This window comes from Melozone crissalis, unplaced genomic scaffold (genome assembly GCF_028551555.1).
Source record: "Melozone crissalis strain CALT ecotype California unplaced genomic scaffold, PUWL_Pcris_2 ptg000005l_1, whole genome shotgun sequence".
Classification (NCBI taxonomy): Eukaryota; Metazoa; Chordata; class Aves; order Passeriformes; family Passerellidae; genus Melozone; species Melozone crissalis.
The window spans coordinates 29,005,508-29,031,112 of record NW_026535783.1 but is presented as its reverse complement, the minus strand read 5'-3'; the positions used below and the strand labels follow the sequence as shown (position 1 = coordinate 29,031,112).

General features: G+C 43.0%; 1 protein-coding gene across 2 annotated transcripts in view; it reads left to right on the top strand.

Moving 5' to 3' along the window:
* The window catches only part of PIGG (phosphatidylinositol glycan anchor biosynthesis class G), an 82,114-nt gene extending 57,541 nt beyond the window's left edge, over positions 1–24,573 (top strand). For both annotated transcript variants that reach the window (XM_054284927.1, XM_054284935.1), the window contains one exon: positions 22,692–24,573. In XM_054284927.1, the coding sequence (XP_054140902.1) occupies positions 22,692–22,917 (226 nt within the window). In that variant the 3' untranslated portion in view covers positions 22,918–24,573. The remainder of the gene's footprint in view (positions 1–22,691) is intronic.
* Positions 24,574–25,605: the final 1,032 nt, after the last annotated feature.

Here is a 25,605-nt window from a genome sequence, read left to right as displayed (position 1 = left end):
GATAACTGCCCCACCTCTAAGAGATGGCAATAGAATGGACAACCCCATTTGCAATCTAAGACACCCCCCATTCACTACCCATGTTAATGCATTAAAACTTTTCCTTCTGACATAAGGTAGACATGCAGTGAGTGTTTCAATACCTTTTTTTTGAGTCCTAGGTAGAAAGTGTCTCCTTAAAGACAAAGGACAGTCCAAACATTTTCCACTGAACCCTTCAATATTTTATACAAACAGTTTTAAATTCTTCTGTTTAAATTCATTCTGTCTTACTTAGATTAGCTGAACAAGGTGTAAGCTGAGGAAATGTTGGCATCTATGAGTATATGCTGCTGTATTCTCTAAAATTGTAATACTTGTTATCTGTTATACTGTGGCAGTCTCATTCTCTAAATAAATAAAAAGAAATACAGAGGTCATCTACTTGTTTGTTGATAATGTATGGAAATCTGGAAATGATTGGCTAAAACTAGGCTGGGGGTTTTATTGCCACGAGGTAGAGGAATATTCTACTCACTTATGTTTTTCCTGAGATGCTGTCATTGTAGAGATGGCTGAAGATTTCTCTTGGACTTTATTACTACTCTGTGATGGATACCTCTTCAGTCATTCCTTTTTCATGTTGTTGAGACACTGATTTTTCCAGGCATCCGTGACTTTCAGTGTTGAAAATTATTTTCTAATTGGAAAGTGATCGAGCAAAGTAGGGTTGCTTCTGTTACAAACAAATAACAAGTTACTTCCAATCCATTTGCAAAATAAATATCATCCTTTTGCTCCATTAATCAGTTTTAGGAGCTGAAGCACTTTCTATGTAAGTATTAAGGAAACTTGTCAGCACAGAATTTATGAGTAAACAGATTGGGGGTAGGTTAGGTTATTTTTGCTTTCTATAGATAAAATTAAGTGTCTGAATAGGTTTTGAACTTAAAAAATTAAAATCTAATTTTTGGTGGAGTTAGCATATCCAACATGAGGTTTGCTTTCCAGTAATGACTGATGACCCTAATTGAGAACTTGTCCTCCTCCAGTGTGCTAGCTACTGCCCAAATCATTGAGACTTACTCACTTGGCTTTTAAATGGTCTTATGGATGCTGTTTATTGCAATTGCTATGAGATTTGTTCTCATCAGCAGAACTGCAGTCTTAGGTAGAGACCACTTTGAGTAATATCAGCTACACTTTTAAATTGAAATGGTCTATCACTTTTTCTTTGTGGGTAATACTGAATTGAAAGGGTTCTGAAAATCTTTTTTATTTCTGCCCAAGCTCTGGTTTGAGGTTGTCATGGTTACATTGTCTTCTTCCTCTTGTTCTTCTGGTTTTCATGTGACTTTTTCTCAAGAGCACATAGCTGAGTTGACAGTTCTCATTGCATCTTTAGACTGCAACTACCTACAGTGCAAGTGTGTAGTACCACTTTGCTGTACAAAAAGTATTTGTTCTTTATTTTTGTTTGGAACCTCTGTGTTGTGAGACAGCATTTTTCTGCCATCCTATATGGTTAGATTTCCCAAAGTTGCTTGCACAAAAGAGTTCATTAAATGTTAATACATGCAAAGCTTATTGAATATATTAAGACAATCAGTATTAACTGTGCTGGACATGAGTAGCCTAGGGGAAGTTTTGTGTTCCAGTGGTAAGCATGCAGAGTATCCTCAGAGAATAATGACAGTGTAGTCAGAAACTGTTAGCAGGATTCTAAAAGGACTTGAAAAGCTGAAAAGATAGTAATGAAAGGTTGGTTAAGTTTTGTGTCTGTAAATAAACTTATAGCAGTCCTTCCTATTGTTACTGAACTGTGCTTACTGGAACTTAGCAGAGGAAAACTAAAACAACCACATCATTCTGCAATAGGAGGAATTTTAGTAAGTTTGTATGGAGAAGGGATTAGGTTTTTCTACACGACCATGTAAGAAAATTTTGATTAGTCAGCCCAGCTGATCATAGATGAAGAGCTGTGAAGCTTGGTGCTGCTAAAAAATGAAGATTTCATTTTCCCGTGTGCTTTCCTGCTGTCTCTGACTCACTGTCCTTCTTTATATCTTGCCTGCTGTCTCATCTCTCATTCCTCTGTATCCTTTTCTTTAGCTTGTTTGGTATCTTCCCTATCCCTCTCTTGTTATCTGCTTGCCACCAGCACCCCACCCCAAACTTCTCTTCTTTCTTGGACACACTTTGCACCTGTTTTTCATACTTTTTCTCGCTTGCATGTGCAACACATCTCTCCCTCTCACACTTCAATCGAGATAAGACCGCTGCATGCAGACTGAGACAGACCAAGATGGAAAGCATGGAATTACAGGAGTAAACATTTTTTTATGTATACGAGGTGTCCCAGTAAAACAGAGGTACCTGGATGTGGTTTGACACCTCTGTTCATTCTCCTCTCTCTCACTGTGTCAGTCTCTCTCTTTGTCTATGGTGCTACACCTGTCTTCTCTCCACCCCCCTCCCTCTTGCTTTCCTATCCTGTCAGACACTTACCCTTCTTGTGCACATTGCCCGTCTCTCATGGCTGTGCTTTCATCATCCCTTGTGTTTGGGTTTCCTGCCTCTTTTACATGCAGACTTTTCCTACTTGCCACATGTGTTTGATTTGTGCCTCTTGTGCTTCCTGTCCTGGCTATGCTTACCTCTCTCTCTTGGGCTTCCCCACTCTCGTGCTCTCCTCCTCAGTGCCCTCCTGTCACTCTCATGGTTCTGCCCCTCACAAGCATGCTTCTTCATGTTTCATGCTTCTGCACGAGCTTTCCTCCTCACACACTTCCTCACTCACACTTCATGGCTCCCTGACTCCCCATCAAGGCTTTTCCCCTTCTTTCTTCCTCACTTTTTCCATCTCTCAGTCATGCTTGCTCCTTCTCATGTATGTGTTCTTCCTGCTTTATGTGCTCTTTACATCTTCTCTCACACACTTCTCCCCTTCTCTCACACACCTTTCTCCCTCTCTCTCGCCTTTTTCCCTCACCATTATGCTCTTCTCCTGATTGGCACACTTCTCTCCTCTTTTGAGTGTTCCCGTCTTGCAGCTCCCCCCTTGTATGCTTCCCCCTCTCACGCATGCAACTCTCATTGCTCATGCACTTTCTCCCTCTTGCAAGCATGCAAATACTCTCCCTCTGTCATTTGAATGTGCTTTGTTTTTCTCTTGCTTTCTTGTGCATGTTTGGTCTCTTGTTTCTTTCTCTTGTGCATCCTTATGTCTCTTGTTTATCCTTTTTGTGTCTTCCTTTCCCTTTTGCAGCTTTTCTCCTTTGTTGCATGCCTTCCCATGCCTCACAGATTTTCCAGCTTTCACATGCACTCAGGTACTTTCAAATCCAAACTACTTGCACTGTTCTTCTCTGCCCCTTGTTAAATCTTTTACCTGGGTCCTCATCTTCTCCCTCACCCTTCTTCTTTCACATGCCTTTTTGTCTAGGACTTCCCTCCCTCATTCTATGTCTCTTTATCTTTTACTTTCTCCTTTGTATGTATTCTCTTGACAGACATACTTTTCTTGCATGCACTATGCCTCCTTAAGCTTGCAATGTCTCACTTGTGCTTTCTTCTTCTCACTCGTTCTCTATCCTTTCTGCCTCTATAGTTTTTCTTCTAAATCTGTAGAGCTTGCCCCAGCCATACCCTGCTTTGGCTTGTCTTGAACCTGCTTTTCCTCCCTCTTAGATTTGCATTTCCTCTTTCTTGGGGATTTCCTATCTGTCTTTCAAGCGTTTTTGAGAGTCCTTCCCAAAGCAGAGTGGCTTCCCTTCTTCTCTCCCCTCTGTCCTTATCTCCAGTTGTTCTTCCTCCTCTTTATTGTTCCTTTCCCGCATCTCTTCCCCCTCTCACTGTGAAGCTTCTTCTCTCTTTATGTCTGCACCCACATTTCCCTCTCTCTCTCTGATAGGTTTTGCCTTTTTGTCATGTGCTTTGCTTTGCCTGCCCCTCATCTGTATCTTTATCAGTGATCTGTACAAGGGGATTAAGTCGTGACACCAAGTTAGGTAGAAGTGTTGATCTACTGGAGGACAGGAAGGCCCTGGAGAAGGATCTGGACAGGCTGGATTGATGGGCCTAGGCCAGTGGTATGATACTGAAAAAGGCCAAGTTCCAGGTCCCTACCCTTGGATCACAACAACCTACAGGCTGGGAGCAGAATGGCTGGAAAGCTTCTTGGTGGGAAAGGACTGGGAGAGGGGTACTCATAGAACATCAAGGGCCCAGGTGGGTCACAATGGCCAAGGGCATCCTGGCCTGTGTCAGCAATAGTGTGGCCAGCAGGACCAGGGCAGTGATTGCCCCTCTGTACTTGGCACTGGTGAGGGCACACCTTGAGTGCTGTGTCCAGTTCTGGGCCCCTCACTACTGGAAGGATATTGAGAGGCTGGAGCATGTCCAGAGAGGGCAGTGGAGCTGGTGAAGGGTCTGGAGCACAAGTCCTGTGAGGAGCAGCTTAGAGGGATTATTTAGCCTGGAGAAAAGGAGGCTCTCTACCAGAAAGGAAGTTACAGCTAGATGGGGGTCAGTCTCTACTTCCAAGCAGCAAGTCATACGACAAAAGGAAGTGGCCTCAAGCTGGGCTAGTGGAAGTTTAGATAGGATGTTAAGGAAAAGTTTCTTCACTGAAATGATTATCAAGTACTGGAACAGGCTACCCAGGGAAGTAGCTGGGTCACCATCCCTAGAGGTATTTAGGTGTGCAGATGTGGCACTTTGGGACATGGTTTGGGGTGGACTTGACCTGGGTTCATGGTTGTACTCAAAGATCTTAAGAGTCTTTTCCAGCCTAAATGACTCTGTATGTTTTTTGCATGTACATTCCCTCTCATGCTTTCCCTGCTATCCAGTGCTTGCTTTCTTCTGCATGCTTTGCCTCTCCTGCCTTTTGCCTGAATATTGTGCTGTGCCTCTCTCATGTGCCTTTTTTTTTTCCTTGTAACTCTGAACTTCCCTTTCTTATTCTGTCACTTTGTTCTTGTGCTTTGACCTGTGCTTCCACTTTTGTGTTTCTTCTTGCATGCATTTTCCCTCCTTTGTACACTCCATCTCTTATGTATCTTTCATTCCCTTCTGCATGTTGTCATCTTTACACACATGTTGCCTTCTCTCTCACATACTCTCTGTCTTTCATGTGGGCTTTATCTGTCACATGCTTTGCTGTTCCCTCATTTGTCCCTTTTTGTCCCTTGTGTCATGTGCTTCACCTACCTTCCTTCCTTCCTTCCTTCCTTCCTTCCGCCCCTTCCGCCCCTTCCGCCCCTTCCGCCCCTTCCTTCCGCCCCTTCCTTCCTTCCTTCCTTCCTTCCTTCCTTCCTTCCTTCCTTCCTTCCTTCCTTTTTCTTTCTTTCTTTCTCTCTCTCTCTCTTTCTTTCTCTCTCTTTCTTTCTCTCTCTCTCTCTCTCTCTCTCTCTTTCTTACTCTCCTTCTCTCTTTCTCTCTTACTCTCCTCTCTTTCTCTCCTTCTCTCTTTCTCTCTTACTCTTCCTCCCTTCCTTCCTTCTGCCACTTCCTCTTTCTCTCTCTCTCCTCAGTGTTTTGCACTCATGCTTTGTCTCTTGTGCATGTGCACTTCAACTCTTGTGTGTGCTTTGCCACTCTGTCTCCCACAAATGCATTTTGCAGCTTTGTCTTTTGTGCTTTGCAGTCATTGTGTCGATTTAGGCATTTTACTCTCCTAGTCTCTCTTCTTATAGTGTCTAACATTCTTCTCTCTCATGCATTTCCATCTTTCAGTTTTTCTCTCCTTGGGCTTTGTCTCATGACAGCTTTCTGTCTCTCACTATCCCCTCTGTGTCACTTGCTGTCTCATTCTTTGCCTCACTGTACTTCTCTCTCCTGCTCACTCACTATCCCTTCTTCTCAGTTGCACCCCCAACCATTCCTCTCCCTCCCCAACTTTCCATCTCACTCTGCATCTCTTTTTGCCTCCCTCTTCTCCATCAATCTTTGTCTCTTTGACCTCTGTCCTTCTCTTTCTTCATCTCTTCCGCTGTCTCCTGTCTTTCCCTTCCATGAGATGGGCTTTTCCTCTCTCATTTGTATCTCTGCCCTGCAGCTTTTCTTGTCTTCCAGACATATTTTGCCTCTCACTCACTTCACTTGCATGATGTTTTTTCCCATGTTTGCCTTTTTCCATTCTTCCTTGCTTTGCCTTTTTCACTTTCTCCATTCCTCATGTGCTTTCCCACCTCTTTGACACATTCTTGCATGCACTTTCCCTTCATGCTTTAATTTCCTTGCTTGTGCTTTCCCTACACTGCTTACTATTTCTTGCTCTTGGCATTCCACTGCCTTCCTTTCTCTATCCATCTGTCTCTTGGGTTTTTCTTTGTCTTAGATGTGTTTTCTCTCCCTCCCCTCCTCACAAATTACCTCTCAGTCTCACTCTTTTCTTCCCTTTGTGTAGCTTCTGCTTTTGTCTTTTCTTGTCTTAGGCTTTCTCTGGACTCCTCTTTGCATTCCACTAGTCTCTATCCTTCCCTGTTTTCCCTCTTAGCAGTGTGCTTTTTTCAGTCAATTCCCTCTTGCCTCTCAACCTTTGCCTCCCTCTTGGCCGTGTTGTCCTCTTCCCAAAGAAACTGTCTCCTTCTTGTAGAGGTGCTTTCTCTTCCATTCTGATCAGCCTTCTCTTTCACAGACCTTGCCCTCCTGTTTAAGGTTGTAAACTTAAACACATCTGCTTTCTCTCACATACATAACATCTCAAACACATGTTGCTTCTCTCTTGGTTTGCTTTTTCCTTATGTTTTTGTGAATGTTCATGCTTTTATATGTTTCTTTTCTATTTTTCTGTGTTCCTCACTTTTTCCTCCCTACTGTCATCCTGTTGGCTTCTCTTTTTCTTGCTTTCACTTTCCCTGTGTATTTTTCTCTCTTCTGTCTCCAAATTCCCTCCCTCCCTCCTTTGATCTTCCCATTTCCCTACTCTCTTTACCTTCCTTTTACTCTGTCTCAGATGTTTTCCCTTTCACATTCACTCTCTCATATGGTCTTCCCTATTTACTTTCTTCACCCCTCTCACTCTGCTTCTGACATGCCCTTTGTCCCTCTGTCACATGCTTTGACTCTCTTGAGTGTTGTTACTTTGTTTTGCACTTCCCTCTTCTCACTCTTTCTTCTCTCTGTCATTCTTTCCTCCCCTTTAGTTGCTTTTCCATGTCAGACACATTTTTCTACTTTGATGTGCTCACTTTCCCTCTTGCTCATGCTTGCCATCTCTTGCTTATACTTTCCCTACCCCTGATCTCTTCCCATTCCCATGCCATTCAGGCACGCTTTTCCTCCCTGATGTGCTCATTCTCCCCTTTCCTCACAGATTTCTCTCAAAGGGAGCTGAGCAGGTGGTCTCCTTCCTCTCAGCAGCCATTCAGGTGCAGGGAGGTGCAGAGGTGCTATCAAAAGAAGGCTCTAAGGAGCATGGTGAACAGGGTGTGGCCTGTGTTTGAGGGAGCAGTGTGGCAGTTTGTGCAGGCAGGGTGGCAGTCATCCTCCTAGTGGAGTTTTTATTTTGTGTTGGGGGTGGGTTGGTTGGTTGGTTGGTTGGTTGATTGGTTGGTTGGTTAGTTTTGGGGTTTTTTCAGCAATGGTCTCTAAACGATGCCATAGCTAGTAAAAGTGTGCCAACCCAAACAGAACCCCACAACACATCTGTCCAGACCCTTTCCTGTAAGGAGTGTTTGAGCCTGTGAGAAGTACCAAAGGATGGATGATGCCTGCCTGCAGTGTGAGCAGCTGAATGATCTCCCCTGTCTGGTGGTCAAGCTAAGGAGGAAGTCGAAAGACTAAGGAGTATTAGGGAAAGTGAAAGGGAAATATTGTGAAGTTTCACCCTTCCATCTGTGAGAGAAGCCCACCAGGAGCCAGAGGACTCCTGTGCCTCCTACAATCAGGCAGAAGGAGGAGACCTAGTAGATGAAGGAGAATGGAAATGGGTTCCTTCTTGGGGGACTTAATAAAAAATTCTTCCTGACCCTCATTACCTGCCCAGGTGCCACTTCAGAATAGGTATGAGGCCTGGATCCAGAGGATCAGCCAGATGATATTGAAGAAAATAATCTGCCTGGAGAGCCTCCAGATTACATTTCATCTGTCAGATGGATCACTAGCATTAAAAAGAGAAGTAGTCATGGTAGGTGTCTCCCTTCTGAGGGGAGTAGAGGACCCTGTATATTGACCAAATCCATCCTACAGGGAGGTCTGCTGCCTCCTTGGGGCCCAGGTATGGGATATCACCAGGAGACTCTCTGGGCGGATTCAGCCCTCTGATCACCCTCTGCTGATACTCCAGGTTGGCAGTGATGAGACTGAAAAGAGGAGTGTCAGGGCAGTTAAAAAGAACTTCATGGCTCTGGGTCAAGTGGTTGGTGGGGTAGAGTGGTGTTCTGCTCAGTCCCTTCAGTGGCGGGGCAAATGATGAAAGGAACATGAGAACCCACATTTTCACCAAGTAGGCTGGTGCCATCAGCAGAATTTTGGGTTTTTTGATCATGGGGCTGCTTTTACACCACATGGCTTGCTGGAGTCAGATGGGCTTCATCTATCTATTAAGGGCAGAAGGATTCTAGCCCATGAATTGGCAGGACTCATTTAGAGGGCTTTCAACTATGTTCGAAGGGGGAAGTAGATGCAACTAGGCTCTCCACAAACAAGCCCATGGGTGGTAAGCCTGAGTCAGGGGTGAAATCAGCAGCCTAGCTGAAGTGCATGTACACTAATGTGTGCAGCGAGGGTAACAAACAAGAGGAGCTGGAAGCCATGGTACAGCAGGAAAGCTGTGACTTTGTTGCCATTACAAAAATGTGGTGGATCGACTTGCATAACTGGAGTGCTGCAATGGATGGCTACAACATCTTTAGAAGGGACAGGAAAGGGAGAAGAGGTGGAAGCAGGTAGCCCTGTATGTTAGGGGGGCTCTTTACACCACAGAACTTGAGATTAATGATGATATGGTTGAGTGCCTATGGTTAAGAACCAAAGGAAAGGGCAACAAGGCTGACATTCTGGTGGGAATCTGTTATACACCACCCAACTGGGATTAAGAGATGAATGATATTTTTTATAGACAGCTGGAAAATGTTTCACAATCACCAGCCCTTGTTCTTGTAGGTGCCTTTAACCTTCTGGGAACTCAACACAACAGAGAAGAGGCAGTCTAGGAGGGTCTTAGAGTGTGTGGAGGACAACTTCTTGTCGCAGCTGGTGAGCGAGCCTACCAGCAGCTAGACCTGCTGTTTGCAAACAGAGAAGGGCTGGTGGGAGATGTGGTGGTTGGAGACCACCTAGTGCACAGTGATCATGGAAATTACAGTTTTCAGTATTTGGCGAAACAAGGACCGGGGAGTCAGGTCCACACTGGACTTCCAGAGAGCAGACATTGGCCTATTCAAGAGACTTACTCAGAGAATTCCTTGGGAAGCAGCCCTTAAAAACAAAGGGGTCCAGGATGGATGGGCATGCTTCAAAACAGAAATCTTGAGGGCACAGCAGCAGGCTGTCCCCTATGTGCCAAAAGATGAGCCATCGGGGAAGATAACCAGCCTGGATGAGCAAAGAACTTGTGAAGGAGCTAAGGAAAAGAAAGAGGGTATATCACCTTTGGAAGGAGAGTCAGGTGTCTCAGGAAATGTTTAAGGGAAATGTTGCTTATTTGGTCATGTAGAAAAAAAATTAGAGAGCCAAAAGCCCAGTGGGAACTCAATCTGGCCCCTTCTGTGAAGGAAAAAAAAAATGTTATTTTTAATCCATTAATGGCAAAAGGAGATGCAAGGATAACCTCCATTCTCTATTAGATGTGGGAGGGAATTTAGTAACTAAAGATGATGAAGAGACAGAGATACTTAACACCTTCTTTGCCTCAATTTTTAATAGACAGGTTGTCCTCAGGACAGCTGTCCTCCTGGGCTGGTAGATGGGGACAGGGAGCAGAATGGTCCCCCTGTTATCCAGTAGGAGGCACTCAGAGACCTGCGGAGCCACTTAGATGCTCACACGTCTATGGGCCCTGGTGGCCATCCCAAGGTGAGGAGGGAGCTGGCAGATGAGCTTGTGAGCCTCTCTCCATCATTTACCAGCAGTCCTGGCTCACTGGGGAGGTCCCAGATGACTGGAAGCTGGTCAGTGATGTCCATCCACACAAAGGGCAGGAAGGAAGATCCAGGACACTGCAGACCTGTCAGCCTGACCTCTATGCCTGGCAGGAGAATGGCACAGATCATCCCAAGTGTGGTCACGTGGCACCTCCAGGATGGCCCAGGGCTCAGCTGCAGCCAGCATGGATTTAGCAGGGGCAGGTCCTGCCTGACCGACCTGATCTCCTTTTATAACCAGGTGACCCACCTGGTGGATGAGGGGAAGGCTGTGGATGCTCTCCATCTGACCTTCAGCAAAGCCTTTGACACCATCTCTCCACAGGACTTCCACTGCTGGAAAAGCTGGCAGCCCATGGCTTGGACAGGAGCATTCTTAGCTGGGTTAGGAGCTGGCTGGATGGCCGGGCCCAGAGAGTGGAGGTGAATTGTGTCACATCCAGTGGGTGGGCAGTCACCATGGTGTCCCTCAGGGGTCTGTGCTGGGGTCAGTCCTGTTCATATCTTCACTGATGATCAGGACAAGGGGATTGAGTTCACTATCAGTAAATTTGCAGATGACATCAAGCTGGGAGCAATTATTGATCTGTTAGAGGGTAGGAGGGCTCTGCAGAGGGACCTGGACAGGCTGGATAGATGGGCCGAGTCCAAGGATATGAGGTTTAACAAGTCCAAGTCCCAGGTCCCAGACCTGAGTCACAATAACCCCCTGCAGCACCACAGGCTGGGGATGGTGTGGCTGGACAGGGCCCAGGCAGAAAGGGACCTGGGGGTGCTGGTCCACAGCCGGCTGGACATGAGCCAGCAGTATGCTGTGCCCTGGGGGCCAAGAAGGCCAAGGGCATCCTGGCCTGTGTCAGGAATGGTGTGGCCAGCAGGAGCAGGGAGGTCATTCTGCCCCTGTACTCGGCACTGGTGAGGCCACACCTCGAGTGCTGTGTCCAGTTCTGGGCCCCTCAGTTTAGGGAGAATGTTGAGATGCTTGAATGTGTCTAGAGGGAGGCAACGAGGCTGGTGAATGGTCTGGGACACAGGTCCTGTGAGGAATGGTGGGGGAGCTGGGGTTGTTTAGCCTGGAAAAAAGGAGGCTCAGGGAAGACCTTACCTCTCTCTACAACTGCCTGAAAGGTGTTTGTAACCAGATAGGTCTCTTCTCCCCAGCAACAACTGACAGAACGAGAGGACGCAGTCTTAAGCTGCGCCAGGGGAAGATAAGATTAGAAGTCAGAAAAAAATTTTTCACTGAAAGAGTGATTGGGCACTGGAACTATCTGCCCAGGAGGTTGGTGAATTCACCGTCCTTAGACATGTTTAAAGAAAGACTGGATGTGGTGCTCAGTGCCATGGTTTAGTTGATGAGGTGGTGTTAGTTCATTAGTTGGACTTGATGACCTCAAAGGTCTTTTCCTTTCCTAGTTAATTCTGTGATTCTGTAATTCTCCCTAAGTATCCCTCTCTTTTCCCTTTGTTATCCCTTTCCCTTTGGCTCTGTCATTTGCCTCTTCTACTTTTTTCCCCTCACACTTGCCCTTTCACAGGCTTCCCACACCCTTTTCCTCTGTGTGTCTTTTACCCATGTGTGGTGCACCTATCTGTCTCAACAGCCTCCCTCTCAGATGCATCTTCCTCACTCTCATGTGTTTCCTCTCTCACATAAATTCTGCCTGTCATGCTTACATTATCTCCCATGTATTCTTTTTCTTGCTGGCTGTTCTCATTCTCTGGCACTGCCCTCTCTTACGTGTATTGCTATTCTCCATTTCTGTGTCTTCCTTCCTCTCTTGTGTGCTTTCTGTCTCACAAAATTACCCTTCCTGTTTGCACTTTCAATGCCACTTGTGCTTTCTGTCTTGTCTAGTGTCATTGTTCCCTGTCTCACTGTCACTATACCTTTGTCTCGTTCCTTCTCTTTTTCTCTAGCTTTCCCTCTCTCCTCATTTCCCTCTTTCTTATTGTCCTCAGTTCCCCCTTCTCTCTTTCTTCAACTTCCACCCTCTGTCACTTACCTCGTCTTTCTTACGCACTTTCCCAACAGTATATGATTTGCTTCCTTCTCACCTGCCGTGCCTCTCTCTGTCATGTGCTTCCCCATAACTTTTCATGATTTACTGATGTCATGTTCTGCTCACCTTGCACTTTCTCACCCCTCCTTCACCTCATCCATATTCCCTCTGTCACACACATCTTCCCTCATGCTGACATTCAGTTTTATTGTCTGTCTGGTATGTGGTTTTTATTGTCTGTCTGGTATGTCTTGGACGTGCACTTTGTGCTCACTCTCTAATGCTTTGCTTCCCTTGCATGCTTTTTCTTCCCCTTGTGCTATACTGTTTCCTTTTTTTATCTTGTGTTAAGTCTTTCTCTCTCACTAACCTCCTCTCTCACACTTTCTCACCTTTCTCACATTTTTCCTCTTGGATTTCCCTTTTGCTTATCCTTCCAGCCTCTGGCTAATGCTTTCCCCCCCAGCTTGCTACCTCCCTCTCTATTGCTCTCTGTCCTTGTCCCACTTGCTGCCCTTCACACTTCCTCTAGGTTTACATTTCTCACAGTATGTTTCCCTCTCTGTCATATGCCCTTACTGCTGTCCTCAGTGTTCATGTCCTCTCTCTTGAGTGTGCGTTTTCTCTGTCTTGGATGCTCTTTGACCCCTTCGCTTGCATGTCTTCACTCATTTGTGTGTATCATCTTTCTCTTGCACACCTTTGCCCTCTGTCCCTTTGCTCTTCTGCTGCCCCCCTTTCTTGCATTGCTATACAAAGCACACAGTTCTCCTCTCCTCTGCTTGTACTTCTCTTACTCCTACTGTCAATTTCCTGTGCCCCTTTCCTCCCTCTCTCTCATGCTACCCCTTTTCATCTTTTATTATCCCTTTTGCTTTCCCTTCTCCCTTCTTTCTCTTTCTCTTGTTTTCCTTCCCTCTTGCACGATTTCTTGTTTGTCTCCATCTTCCCCACACTTTTCCCTCTATCGTGGGCTCTCTCACTTTGCCACCTTGTAGTTTGCTCCCTTGCATGCTTCATGTCACTCACTTGCACTTCAGCCCCAGCACATGCTGTCACTCTTGGTTGTGCTTCTTGTGTGTCTCTCACTCAGTAGCACTTCTCTCACTGTCTACTTACTTGCTAGTTCCCTCTCTGTGCATTTCTCTCTCCCATAATTTAATTCATCTTGCTGCCCCCTCACTTACCCTCCAAAATTCACCCTAACACTCCTTCTCTTGCTTCCTTACTCTTGCCTCTCACACACCTTGGCACTCACTGGCGTACACAGGTTCTGTCACTCCCACATGCTCCTTCCCCATCAGTCTGTCTCTCCTGGAGTCTTTCCCTCTCCCTTCACCCCTCTCTGGACATCCCTTCCCTCCCACCCACTGCACCTTTGGCTCCCCTATCAGACATCTTTCACCTTCTTACCCTCTTTTACTTTTTCACACACTCTATCACTTTCTTCCTTGCTTTCTCAGACTTGCCTCACAGAGCTTCTTCCCTTTCTACCATGCTTGTCTTGCCTCCTGCTCTTCTGCATATGCATTTCCCTATCCCTATGGCACTCCTTACATGTTTTTTTTCCTTTCCTTGTGGGTTGTCTCACATATTTTGTTTCTCTTTTGTACTTCATTGCCTTTATTGCTTTCTCTTGACCACATTTAGTTTCAGTTGAGCAGTATCCCAGTCTCTCTTGCTTGTACTTTTCTAATTACATGCACACTGCCTTTTCTTACCCATGTCTTCACTTGCTCTTTCACTTCCTCTCTTCTCTTTTGCTCATGCTTTCTGTCACTTTCACACATTCCATCCCTCTGTCACACATTCCATCCCTGTTTGTTTTTATGCTTTCCTTTTAGTTAATGCTTTCAATTCCTAGAATTCTATATCATGGCTTTACCTTGTTGCATGTGCTTTTCCTTTGGTCTGCTGCAGTTTTCCTTGCTTGCCCTTGTACACTTTGCTCCCTTGTGTATGCTACCCCACCCTCTCTGTCTCATACTCTGTTGTTGATTTACTCATCTTTTAAGTTTCTACTTCCTTGCATGCATGCTTTCCTTCTCTCTCTATAGTGTGTCCCCCTTTTTCTGCACGTGTTTTTCCTCTCTGGTACACTTTCCCCATCTCACAGTCTTATGCTTCCTCTCTATTGCTTTTACTTTCCCTCTCCTGGGCACACTTTCCCTCCCTTATGCAGCCATTTTCCTCCTTTCCAGTGCTGACTTGGAAACCTTCCATCTCATTTGTGTACTTTCCTGCTCTGTCACATGCCTGTGATTCCACATGTGTATTCCTAATATAATTATCTTCTATGTAAATTCTCTCTCATTTTTTCATTCATTTTCCCGTGCCTGTCCCCTCTCTGACAGCTTTCCATTCTTTCTGTTACACCTTTCCTCTCTCTTGTGCACATACTTTCTCATCTTCTCTCTGGCATCCCCATATGCTCACACCCACAGACATATTCAGTGTGTTCTTGGTATGCTTTCCCTCCTTTTCCCTGTTGTTTTTCATCTTTCTCCCATACTTCTCTCATGTACTTTCTTTTCCTCAGTTTCTTGCTCTATTGCGTGAATTCCCTCTCTGACAGGCTCTTTCACTTTCCCATACACACTTTACCTCTGATTTGCTCAAGTGTCCCTTTGTCTCTACTGTGAATGTTTATCACTTTTACACTCTCTTGGTCTTTCTCAGTCAACATAGGTTCCCCACTTCTTCCTTCCTTCCTTCCTTCCTTCCTTCCTTCCTTCCTTCCGCCCTTCCGCCCTTCCGCCCTTCCTTCCGCCCTTCCTTCCGCCCTTCCTTCCGCCCTTCCTTCCTTCCGCCCTTCCTTCCGCCCTTCCTTCCTCCCTTCCGCCCTTCCTCCCTTCCGCCCCTTCCTTCCGCCCCTTCCTTCCGCCCCTTCCTTCCGCCCCTTCCTTCCTTCCGCCCCTTCCTTCCGCCCCTTCCTTCCGCCCCTTCCGCCCCTTCCTTCCTTCCGCCCCTTCCTTCCGCCCCTTCCGCCCCTTCCGCCCCTTCCTTCCTTCCGCCCCTTCCTTCCTTCCGTCCCTTCCTTCCTTCCTTCCGCCCCTTCCTTCCTTCCTTCCGCCCCTTCCTTCCTTCCTTCCGCCCCTTCCTTCCTTCCGCCACTTCCTTCCTTCCGCCACTTCCTTCCGCCACTTCCTTCCGCCACTTCCTTCCTTCCGCCACTTCCTTCTGCCACTTCCTCCCTCCTACCCTGCCTCCCTCCTCCTTTCCCTTCTGCAAATTAACAACTGCAATCTTCTGAAAGTTGTGTTCTGTCTGTGTACATTTTCTGTCTCAGAGCCATTACAATTACAGTATCACCAAAACTAGGGCATGAAAAATCCCGTTCTGATTTGTCTGTCTTCTCAGCTGGGGTCCAAAGAGGAGGAGGGTCTGCAGCTACTAATCAAGGTATCTTCATAAAACATCAGATTAATCTTGCAATTAATTACATTTTGTTCAGTGTTCCTTCTGCACTTAATGATATTAGCAGTGTTTCATCTTTTCCATCTTTGCAGAGGTCTTAGGTCTACAGATCATGCTGTAATCCATTTTGCTTCCCAGAGGAGGTATGTGGGGCTTGCAGTCTTTATCCCAATGCTGAGTATTGCTCTTAAAAGTAATTTGGACAAAGCTGAATTACTAAGAAGTCCAACACTCCTATAAACTTGCCTAAGTAAAAAGTGTGTATAACACTTGGGCTTAGTAAGAATATCCCTGTGTAATCCCAGAAGGCATCTCATTGCACCACAAGGAATAAAAAGTCTCTGAAGATGAATATGCTGTGCATTGTGCTAGAAAAAGCTGTGAAGAAAGTTGGGAGCAATATTCTGATGCAATGCATGAATGCACGGTTCACTGAAGAAATTATTCCATTGCCCCTTTCTCTTCAGTATTTTGCATATTCCTCCCTATTTATTCTGAAACAGATTGGAGCATAGTACCAACTTTGTTTCCTCTCTTAAATCAGCAAGAGCTGCGTGATGATGTTGGACTCTGAGTTGTTTATTGCTGCTGCTCAAGCACAAGCAGAGTCATTCAGAAGAGCACTGCTGGAAAGAGAGGGTCATACTTGCAGAGCTTTGCTTATATACCTCTTTATTGTCCCTATTATACCTCTTTACCTCTATACCTCTTATACCTATTTATTGTAGCAATGTTTCTAGATATAACCTGTACTTTTGCTGGTATTGGCCTAGTCCTACTATTCTTACAAGTTTTTTTCCTTTTTCTCCATTACTTTACTGTTCTCCTCTGTTCCATGACCAACATAACTGCTTGGTTCTCGTAGCTATGGATAGGACTGTGCATAGGACCTACTGTCATTCTGCATTTATCTAGGATTTTTCTATCTTCTTTTCTCACACCTTTTCTTGAAGTTAACAAATTCTTTTTGAATGTGTGTGTTACTGGGATGGCAGGAGTAATTTGAGGAGAGAGCTGTTATTTCATTTAAGTCGTAAGTTTAAAAATAGTTACTGTAGTGGAAAAACACAAGAAAGAATTGAGTCTGCCCTCAGTGCAGAAGAGTGAGAATTGCTTCACAGAACCACAAGACACCCCAGGTTGGAGATGCCCTTAAAAGATCATCTGGTCCAACCTTTTCTGGGAAGAGGAGCGTCCATGAGATTATCTAGCATGCTGTCCAGTCTTGTCTTGAGAATTTGCAATGAGGGGAACTCTACCAGATCCCTGTCAAGATTGTATCTGTGTGTGATAGTTCTCACTATAGAACATGTCTTTTTTATACTGAGATGAAACCTCTCCCAGTGCTACTTGTACCCATTGCCCTATATTTTCTCCCTGTACCACCTGGTGAGGAAAGCATCTCCATCCTTTGTTGCCATCTTGAAATAATAAAGTACAGGAATGCTGTGATGAAGTCTCCCTGAGCCTTCTCCATGAAGAAGAGACTTAACTTCTAATGTCTTATGTTGTACAACTCTTTCATGCTCTTGAGTCCTTCTTTAGAGCCCCTCCAGCCTGTCCATGTCTTTTTGGAAGGGTGGGGAAAAGAACTGAACATGGTACTACAGCTATGGCCTGACAAGCACTCAGTAGAGTTGGGATAACCACATCTCTCCCTGCTAGTAGTGCCCTCGAGAATGCAGCCCAGAACGTGATTTGCCTGTTGCTGCAGCAGTGCTCTGCTGACTTGTGTTTAGCTTGTTTTCCCCACTACCCCCTGGTCCCTTTTGGCAGCACTATTTCCCAGTCACGTGCATCCTAGCCCACAACCCGGGTGCAGGACTCTGTGAAACTTCATATAGGTCTTGATCAGATCTCTCTGTAAGACAGCTCTCCCTTCTACTCTGTCCACTTCAACACCCAGTTTAGTGCCCAACAGCACATTAGCAAAGGTGTTTTCAAGACCTACCATCTAGACATAATTAATCCAGAATTAATCATGTATTTATGAAAATGTTCAGCCATTTGGGGCTCAGTAGCATTCACTGTGGTACCCTACTTGTGACTGACTGCCACAGTGAGTAAAAAACACAGATCACCACCTATTCTGGCCTTGCTGGCCGGTTTTCTATCCACGCTTAAATAAATTGTGCTTTACCTTTCTAGAAATGCCTTGTGTCACTGTCAATATGTCTTGTTATACTGGTATATTTTAACATGTTACGTTTGAATTTAATTGAATAACTTGGACACTAACAGTCTGTGTTAAATTTCTTCAGATCCCATCTGTCAATAACAATTGTTGGATGCAATTTTTCTTTACACCTTTAGCTAAGGTCATGAAGAATAACTGTTTGTTTACAAAGATGGGCAGGAAATTGTGCAGATGCACCTTAACAGAAAATCAACCTGTGAATTTCCTTGTTTTTCCTTGCATGTATGATGCCATTGTAAAATGCTTCAGGTTTTTTTCCTACTGGAAACCTTATGAAGTGTTCAGCGAATTTTGGAAGAATCATCACAGAAAATTGACTGATGCTGGGCTTTCAAATGTTTAGGATTTGTGTTTGGCTTGTTAGGATAGTTTGGTTATACCTTGCTGCAATAAAATCTGGGACAGTGTCAAAGGAGTAAACTGACTTGGTTTAGTGTTTTTTTTCTTTTTTGTCTTTTTTGTTTTGGTTTGGTTTTTGTGGGTTTTTTTTTGGTTTTGTTTTGTTTTTTTGTTTGGTTTGGTTTTTTCAGAGTTTTTTCAGGGTTTTTTTTTTGTGTGTGTATGTTTTTGTTTTGGGTTCTTTGTGTGTGTATGTGGTTTTTTTGTTTTGTTTTGTTTTGTTGGGGTTTTTTTTGCTTATTTTGCTGACATGAAGCTCACAGCACAACTGATTATGCCAGCAGTGAGAACCAGAAAAAAACATTGATACAATTCTACTTTTCATACTCTTGATGCTGAAATCAAGAGAATTGAAGTTTTGAGTCCTAATAGCTTTTTACAACTAAGTCTGTGTGAGAACCTGCTGATCGCTGTACTACAATCCACGTGTCCTACAGTCCCCTGTAACTTACTGCCACAAACATGACCTTGCTCAGGTAGTTGTACCTTCTCTGCCTTTCTTACTGGGAAAAAAATGCAGAGGGCAGAGAAAAATCAGTCCTCCCCAAGTTCCTCATTTCAATGGCAGCAGAATACACTTTACAGCCCTTTTATCTTGCTGGCAAGCACCATTTTTGACATCTATCCATTGATAGGGTGTGGTGACAAAAATCATGACTTCATAGCATTAAAACTGTGGTTCTGATTGGTAGTTTCTACCAGAATTAATCATGTAAATTTCCAGAGGACTCTTGGTTCCTTTGGAACTGCTAAATATATAAAGTGTTTTTCCATGAAAACGCAGGATTGTGTGCTATAATCTAAAATAGTGTTGTAGAATTATACTAAGTGAGAATGGGACATGTGGGAGAGATACAGCAAATTTGTTCTTGCTGCTGAACTGATTGATACTTGCTTAGATCAGAAAAATTGCAGATACACATTGCAGATACGCTAAGATGATGGAGAAATTTGGAATGCTACACAGCTTGTTTCTGAGTGCAACCCTTCATTAGTATGTATGGGGCAGGTGAACAAAATCCTGAGTATTTTTCAGAGGGCACTAAACAGGGAGATCTTTGAAACTGCAGAATGCCTAGAAAGAGAAGTGCCACTTAATACTGTAGAAGATGTTAATACAGTAAAAATTGCCTTCAAATAGGCAAATTCAGGATCTCCAGTAGGAGATAACTTAGGCAGTGATGTTCAACTAGAAAAGGGGGGGTGGAAGGGCAGAAATGCTAGAGGGTAACTGGCATTGAAAGGACTCAGCACATTCACAGTGAAACCCTCCAGAGTGACCCTGCTCTTCCAGCCCCAGAAGAGCGACAATACTAGGGTATTCCACCCTCATATGTCTGCATGTTTCTATGCTGTTTATTTGGTATGGTGTGTTGGAAAAAGGGTTGGAACACTGTAAACACTGTAAAGATTATTTTAAAATTCCTTGTGGATGCATTTGTAGGACTGTTAGTGGAGATGTTTTTCTTGATTTTTAAGCTACAAAACTTGTGTGCCACCAGCTGCCAAGTATTCTGTATAACTATGAGACATGTTTTCACAAGAAAATAGTGGTTTGGGTTTTTTGGTTTGTGGGGGTTTTTTCAGGGTGGATTTTTTTTTTTTACATTGTAGTTTTTTTTCTTTTTGCAAGACTTGTATTACTGAGTGGCACTTTAGAGATGGATTGAGAGGTGAAAAATTTGTTGATGGAACATCTACTATTAGGGTTTAGAATATCAAAAGAAGTGGTAAACCTATTAATATAACTGTTTCTTGGGCATATTTTACTACACATTAAATATTTTCTATTAAGAGACAGTTTTTGCTGAAAGCCAATGTTTTCTAGACCATACTTAATGTTTGCATTCTAATTACAGCATGTCTAGTGATTTTAATCTGTAGTGTTCTTTGCTTCAGAACTCTCCAAAAACGTTTTTTCCAGGATCTCACACGAAGTTTGGATATGTTTTGTCATCTGTAACACATATGGATCTCTCTTTCAAGTCCCCATAAGCTGACTTGCTAGATGAGATGATTATTAGAAGCTGAGCATTCCTTTTTGTTACTCCTGCATTGTGCAGAGGCCTTAATAGTGGGCTGTTTTTGTCAGAACACGGAGGTAGTTTATACCTGTCTATGCTCTTCTCCTTTAAATAATGAAAGGTATTAATTGCTGAAGAACGACTCAGTGTGGATTAGTTACAGTTTGATACTTTAAATGTGTCCTGTAGTCTTCCATTATTTTAATTGAAACAGCACTGAGAATTTTTGCAAGGTTGTTCATTACTGGCTGGTCCAGATCATAAACATGAGCATACATGGGTGACATCCCACAGACGGCTTTCTCTGTTCTTCTGGTGAATTAGTTTGGAGTAACTCAGAAACTGGCGGAACTAGCTGGATTGTCATGGTCCTGTTATCAGTAGCTGCCTAATCCATGGATGCTGCCTTCCTTGTGGCCTGGAGATGCCGTGTGCACTGTGTCTGTAGAATGAGAAGAAGGAGCACACAAAGGGCATTACTACTCGCGGTGCAAATTTTGTCCCTGGCCAAAGTAAGAGAAAAGGATTATGATGTGCTAAGTTGTTGCCTTAGGATCAGGCCAGGTAGGTCTCACTGCTTCTGCTCAGTCACTCCAGTGCTCTGTCCACAACGATGCGTGTATGAACACTTTCACCAGCTCTGAGATAAACCCAATTATTCTGCTGCTGAACCCCACTAACAGTTTAACTTTGTGGATACAGTGTGCTTTTGCTGCCTTCTCTAAATTGCACCACTGAGTTATGCAGCAAAACTGTCCAAGTTTTCCCTCTAAAGGTATGTGTCAGTGTTATCTTGAGAAGTGAAGTGAGTGCTGAGAGCTTTTGTAAGTAGAGGTATCCTGTAAGTAGAAAACAGTTAGCTGTTTTTATGATATCAGAATACAGAAAGAATTGGGTCATTGACCTGGAGATTCATCTATACAATCTATTAAGTGCATTTTTTAACTCTAGAAAATATTTTTAAAAATGCCTGTTTGTCTGACTGAAAAGCCATTTCCTCTGTTTATTCAGTGATCATCTGACTATTACAAATACTATTTTACTACAAATACTGTTTTAACTCATATCAGCATCAAAACAGCTAAGACTGAGTGAACTGAACTTTGTTTAATCCTTGTCAATAAAATCAGTTATTAAACATAAAGTTGGTTATTTACACAAGCTCACTGAAGATTAAGATAGTTATGCAGACGCAAGGAGCAGTCTAATTCACTCCCAAGTCTCAGTTTTCTTGGCTAAGCAGCAAGGGAAACAGCTTTCTGTGAACTGAATATATGTTTTTCAGTCATTCATGCCTGCTGTTCTTGATTTTAAAACTCTGCTTTCATTACCTGTTCTTCCTTCTACTGAAAGAGTTGGGAATTTAGATCTTGACTTCACTGGAAAACAGGACTGTATCCAAGTTATTTTTATTTTAAAAATAAGAAGTTTAATGGTTTTTGTAAAATACTGCGTTCTGTAGCTTACTTAGTCATAAGTAACTAATTAACATCTTGCAGAAGTGCTAGCCATACTTGGAACAAGATTAGAATTAAAAACTGGGAGGAGCAGAACAGATTCTCAGATCAGGATTTCGCTGTAAAACATATCCACTCTTTGCCAGTGTGTTCTTTTGGGAACTGCTTATGTAAAATATTTTGATGGGGAGAGGAAAATGTTCGCTTATTATTCCAGTGAAATAGTTTTTTCCTTCCTTTTGTCTGAAGGGGTAAACATCTGAATTTAGTGTGAATTAATCTCAGCAGATGTATTTTGGGGAAATTGGACAGGGGCCAACCCAGCATTGCTTTGAGTTGGTGCCTCAGGAGAGAGAGGACAATCAAAGTGCAGAAAACCTCACTTCCATTTTCATCTGACTCTTGTCACCCACCAAAATACATCGATGTGGCAAATATGGTCCATGTAAGTTACATGGGGCAGACATTTCTTGGGATGCAGTGGACCCAGCTGAGCTAAGCACCTGTGACAGGAATACAGTGTATCACTCTTGTGAGCCTTAGAATACAGTATTTGGAGAATGTTATGTTAGTTAGCTTTGTGAAGCTTTCCAATAGCACGGTTTTAATGTTGTTTTGTACAGTGTTGCTGGCTATAGGGGCAGTGGTGCACTCTGACAAGTTTAATGCCCTTTACGAGGGGGCTGCATGATCCATCTGATTGTCTGTTGAACAGGTTAGAAGCTTTGTGAGAAGTACTGTTGTCCTCTCTTCCTCCTACCATTCAGGTTTGGTGGAACTGCACTATAAATCCAACAGGAGACAAAGCGGTCTTGAAACTGCTTAATGGAAACTTTGACAATTAGAATAAAATACATTAAAGTACAGAACAATCTAAGGTTGAAGTGAACTACTGGGCACCTTTATTGTAATCTATGCTTACATCTGATGTGCATGTTATAGGATATATAGAGGTGACAAGAACAAATTTTATTGGTTCATCATTGCATTAACAATCAGTTTTCTAAAACAAAGTGGAGATCTCTGAATACTCCTTGTGCTGTGAAGTAATGCTGAAGAGGGGAGGAACTCAGGTGTCTTTTCTGAGTTTGCCTGAGAATGACCTCCTGTGTTTTTGTTCCCAGGAACTCTGCAGCAGTGGGTCACGGGTGTTTCTGCTACGCTCTGATGCGTTCCATCCCCGTTGCCATCTACGTTGTTTTGGTGACAGGTCTGCGCTACCACCTGTTCATATGGAGCGTCTTCTCACCGAAGCTCCTCTACGAGGGAGTGCATGTGTTCATCACAGCTGCTGTCTGCCTGTTCTTCACAGCAATGGATCAGAACCACTCCTACAAAGTGCAAGACTGAAAATGGGTGTGTTTTGTGTGGTTCTGCATTGCAATGTCCACTGTGCCACTGGATTGGAAGAAGGAAAATACTGGCTTTAAATTGTTGTGGAGATTTTGAAGAGTAAATTGTTAAAAGAGTTGTTTATTTTAGTCAAGATCAGTCTTGTGTTAAAACTGAGCTTGCTTTAGAAATGTTGAATTGAAATAAACTGTCTTTTCAAGGATATCTTTTGTTCTATAGCTGTCATTATAGCACTTCCCAAATAACAGAATGGTGATATTACATGTTTTGAATTTGAAAATATACATCTTGATATAAATAAAGACCAGTGCCTCGTAGGCACAGAAGAAATCCTGTGTGCATATAATTTTTTTACTTTCTTAGACTACAGAATCTTAAAAATGTGCAGGATTTCTAGGTGCTATTCAAAAGATCCTGAATCCATTAGCTTCAGGGGATTTTTGTGTTTGCTTTCTTTCTAGAGGATGCATTGAAACTTTTGTTGTACAAACATCCCAGGTAAGAGGTTTTGTTTTGCATAAGCAGCAAGCATTTCTGTTTAAAAGCAGCATTTTTCTTTGTAGGATGAGTGCCGTCATTGTTTGTAATGGATTTCGATCTGCACTTCAGACACTGAATAAGAAACACTTATGGTCTAACAAAGTAATGAATCTTTTATGGAGTCCATTCACGGCTAAAATGTTGTTTCTTCTTATCAATGTATAAATGATAAATCAGGTCGGTGCTGCTATGCTGAACATTTGATCGTGTTTTCCACACATGGGTACAGAGTTTTGGGCAGTAAACAGGAAAACAGTTTAATGGATTAAGTTAGCAGCAGAATAAAATGTGTAAAAGGTGTGTTTGCAGTTTGCATCACCACCCCCCTAGTGACCTGTCTAGCCATCTCACTTGAATTAATTTCTGTAATTTCTGTAATTGCTGTAATTAATTTCTGACAATGTTTTTCCTTGGTTCTGTAAAGAAGATACATGTTAACGACTATACTGACTGTCAGTATTCATGTGGGGTGTTTTTACTTCTTAGTTTTGTCCATGTTTTGTCCATCGAGTTACTCTATATTTGAGGTATATCAGAATAGAAGCAGACCTTTTAACTTTTGTTACAAATATGGAAAAATAAAGCTTTCAAGACCGACATAGCTGACAGTACAGTTAAAATAACTGATGCACTTTTTGTCTCATGTTACAGATAATGCAGATCTCAAAATGTAGGCCTTTAGTTTTTATACATTAATACTAGGCCATCTTGATTACTCATAATGAAATATTTTTTCAGGCTATAAAACGACTAAAATTTTCAATATACTGGCAGCTTATTGCTCATTACCTGAAGGAGAGAATACTCCATCTTAATGTCCTTTACTGTGACCTGCTGGAAGATTGAAAATTAAATACTTCTAATAAATCACATTTTACTGGAAATTATGGTTATTTAAACCAGTTTGTATTTGTGAATGTGCATCTACCATTTTCCCAATTCTCAATTTTTTTTGGTTACCTGCTGGCTAGCAGCCATGTTGGCATTATCAACATATTCTCTGTTTATTACATTGTTAATTTGTAAGCATTCCTCCCTAAAATTCATACAGATTATGTTTATAAGACATTTAAATCAATGGAAGAGGTTGCTAATAAAGAGATGGAAGGCATAGAACAGAGCTTCTGGTGAACAGAATCCTAAAACAATGTGGGATGACATTTACAAGGTCTTTTATTGCTTCCTTCTGGGTTTGTTTTTTTCTTTTGTTGTTGTTGCTTTTTTATTGTTTGGTTTTTTTGTTTGGGTTTTTTTAGGGTTTTTTTTGTTTGGTTGGTTTCTTTTGTTTGGGTGGGGTTTTTCTGTTTGTTTTTTGTGGGTTTTCTTTTGCTTCTAGCATATCTCTTTTATCAAATAGTGGAATCTAAACTATTGCGTGTGTAAGATTGAATTTTTTCAGATTACTTAGTTAAATGATCAGTGTCCCCCTTCTCCTCTGAAGTTGAAAGATGTCCAGATTGGATATAGGATTAAATGGCTTGGGAAAGCTGTTACTTAGGTCTTCAAGACCAGGAAAGGGGGGAGAAAGGAGAAGAGACTGCATATCTGTCTCAAGTCAGCTCATGAGTTTGCGTGATATATGAAAGAAACATGGTGCTTTCAGCTTCAGAATCGACATTTCAATTCTTTTTCACCCTTTCCCTTTGGGTGTAGGCAAATGAAATAATGCTTCATGAGCTTGTGGGCTGTAGCAATGCAAATCTTAGGCAGTGAAGGAATGAATTAGTTCCTGCTGCAGGCAACCAAGCTTTAACTGAGGGATTATGTTACAATAATTTTATTTTTAATCAACATGAAGCAAATGCCTGAATACAAATTCTTATCTCACTACTTGTTGCACCTCACTTCTTGTCATGTTCAGCATGTTTTAAACCCTCAGACAAGGAGACAAGTGATGTGGGAAGCAGGAATTCTACTGGAGATATTTTTTGCCATTTTGAGCATATCAGTTTCTTCTGTCCAAGTCACCTGTAGTGCCTGCTCCAGTGTGGGATCAGACTGGAATTCCTTGGTAGTGCCCTGTGCATAGGCACAGACTCCTCCTTTAAATACCTTCTGAGCAGGGATGTTTTCTCTGTTTGGATAAAATTTTGCCATGTTAAATATTTCTGCTCAGCACCTTTACAGACAGTGCAGCCAGTTACT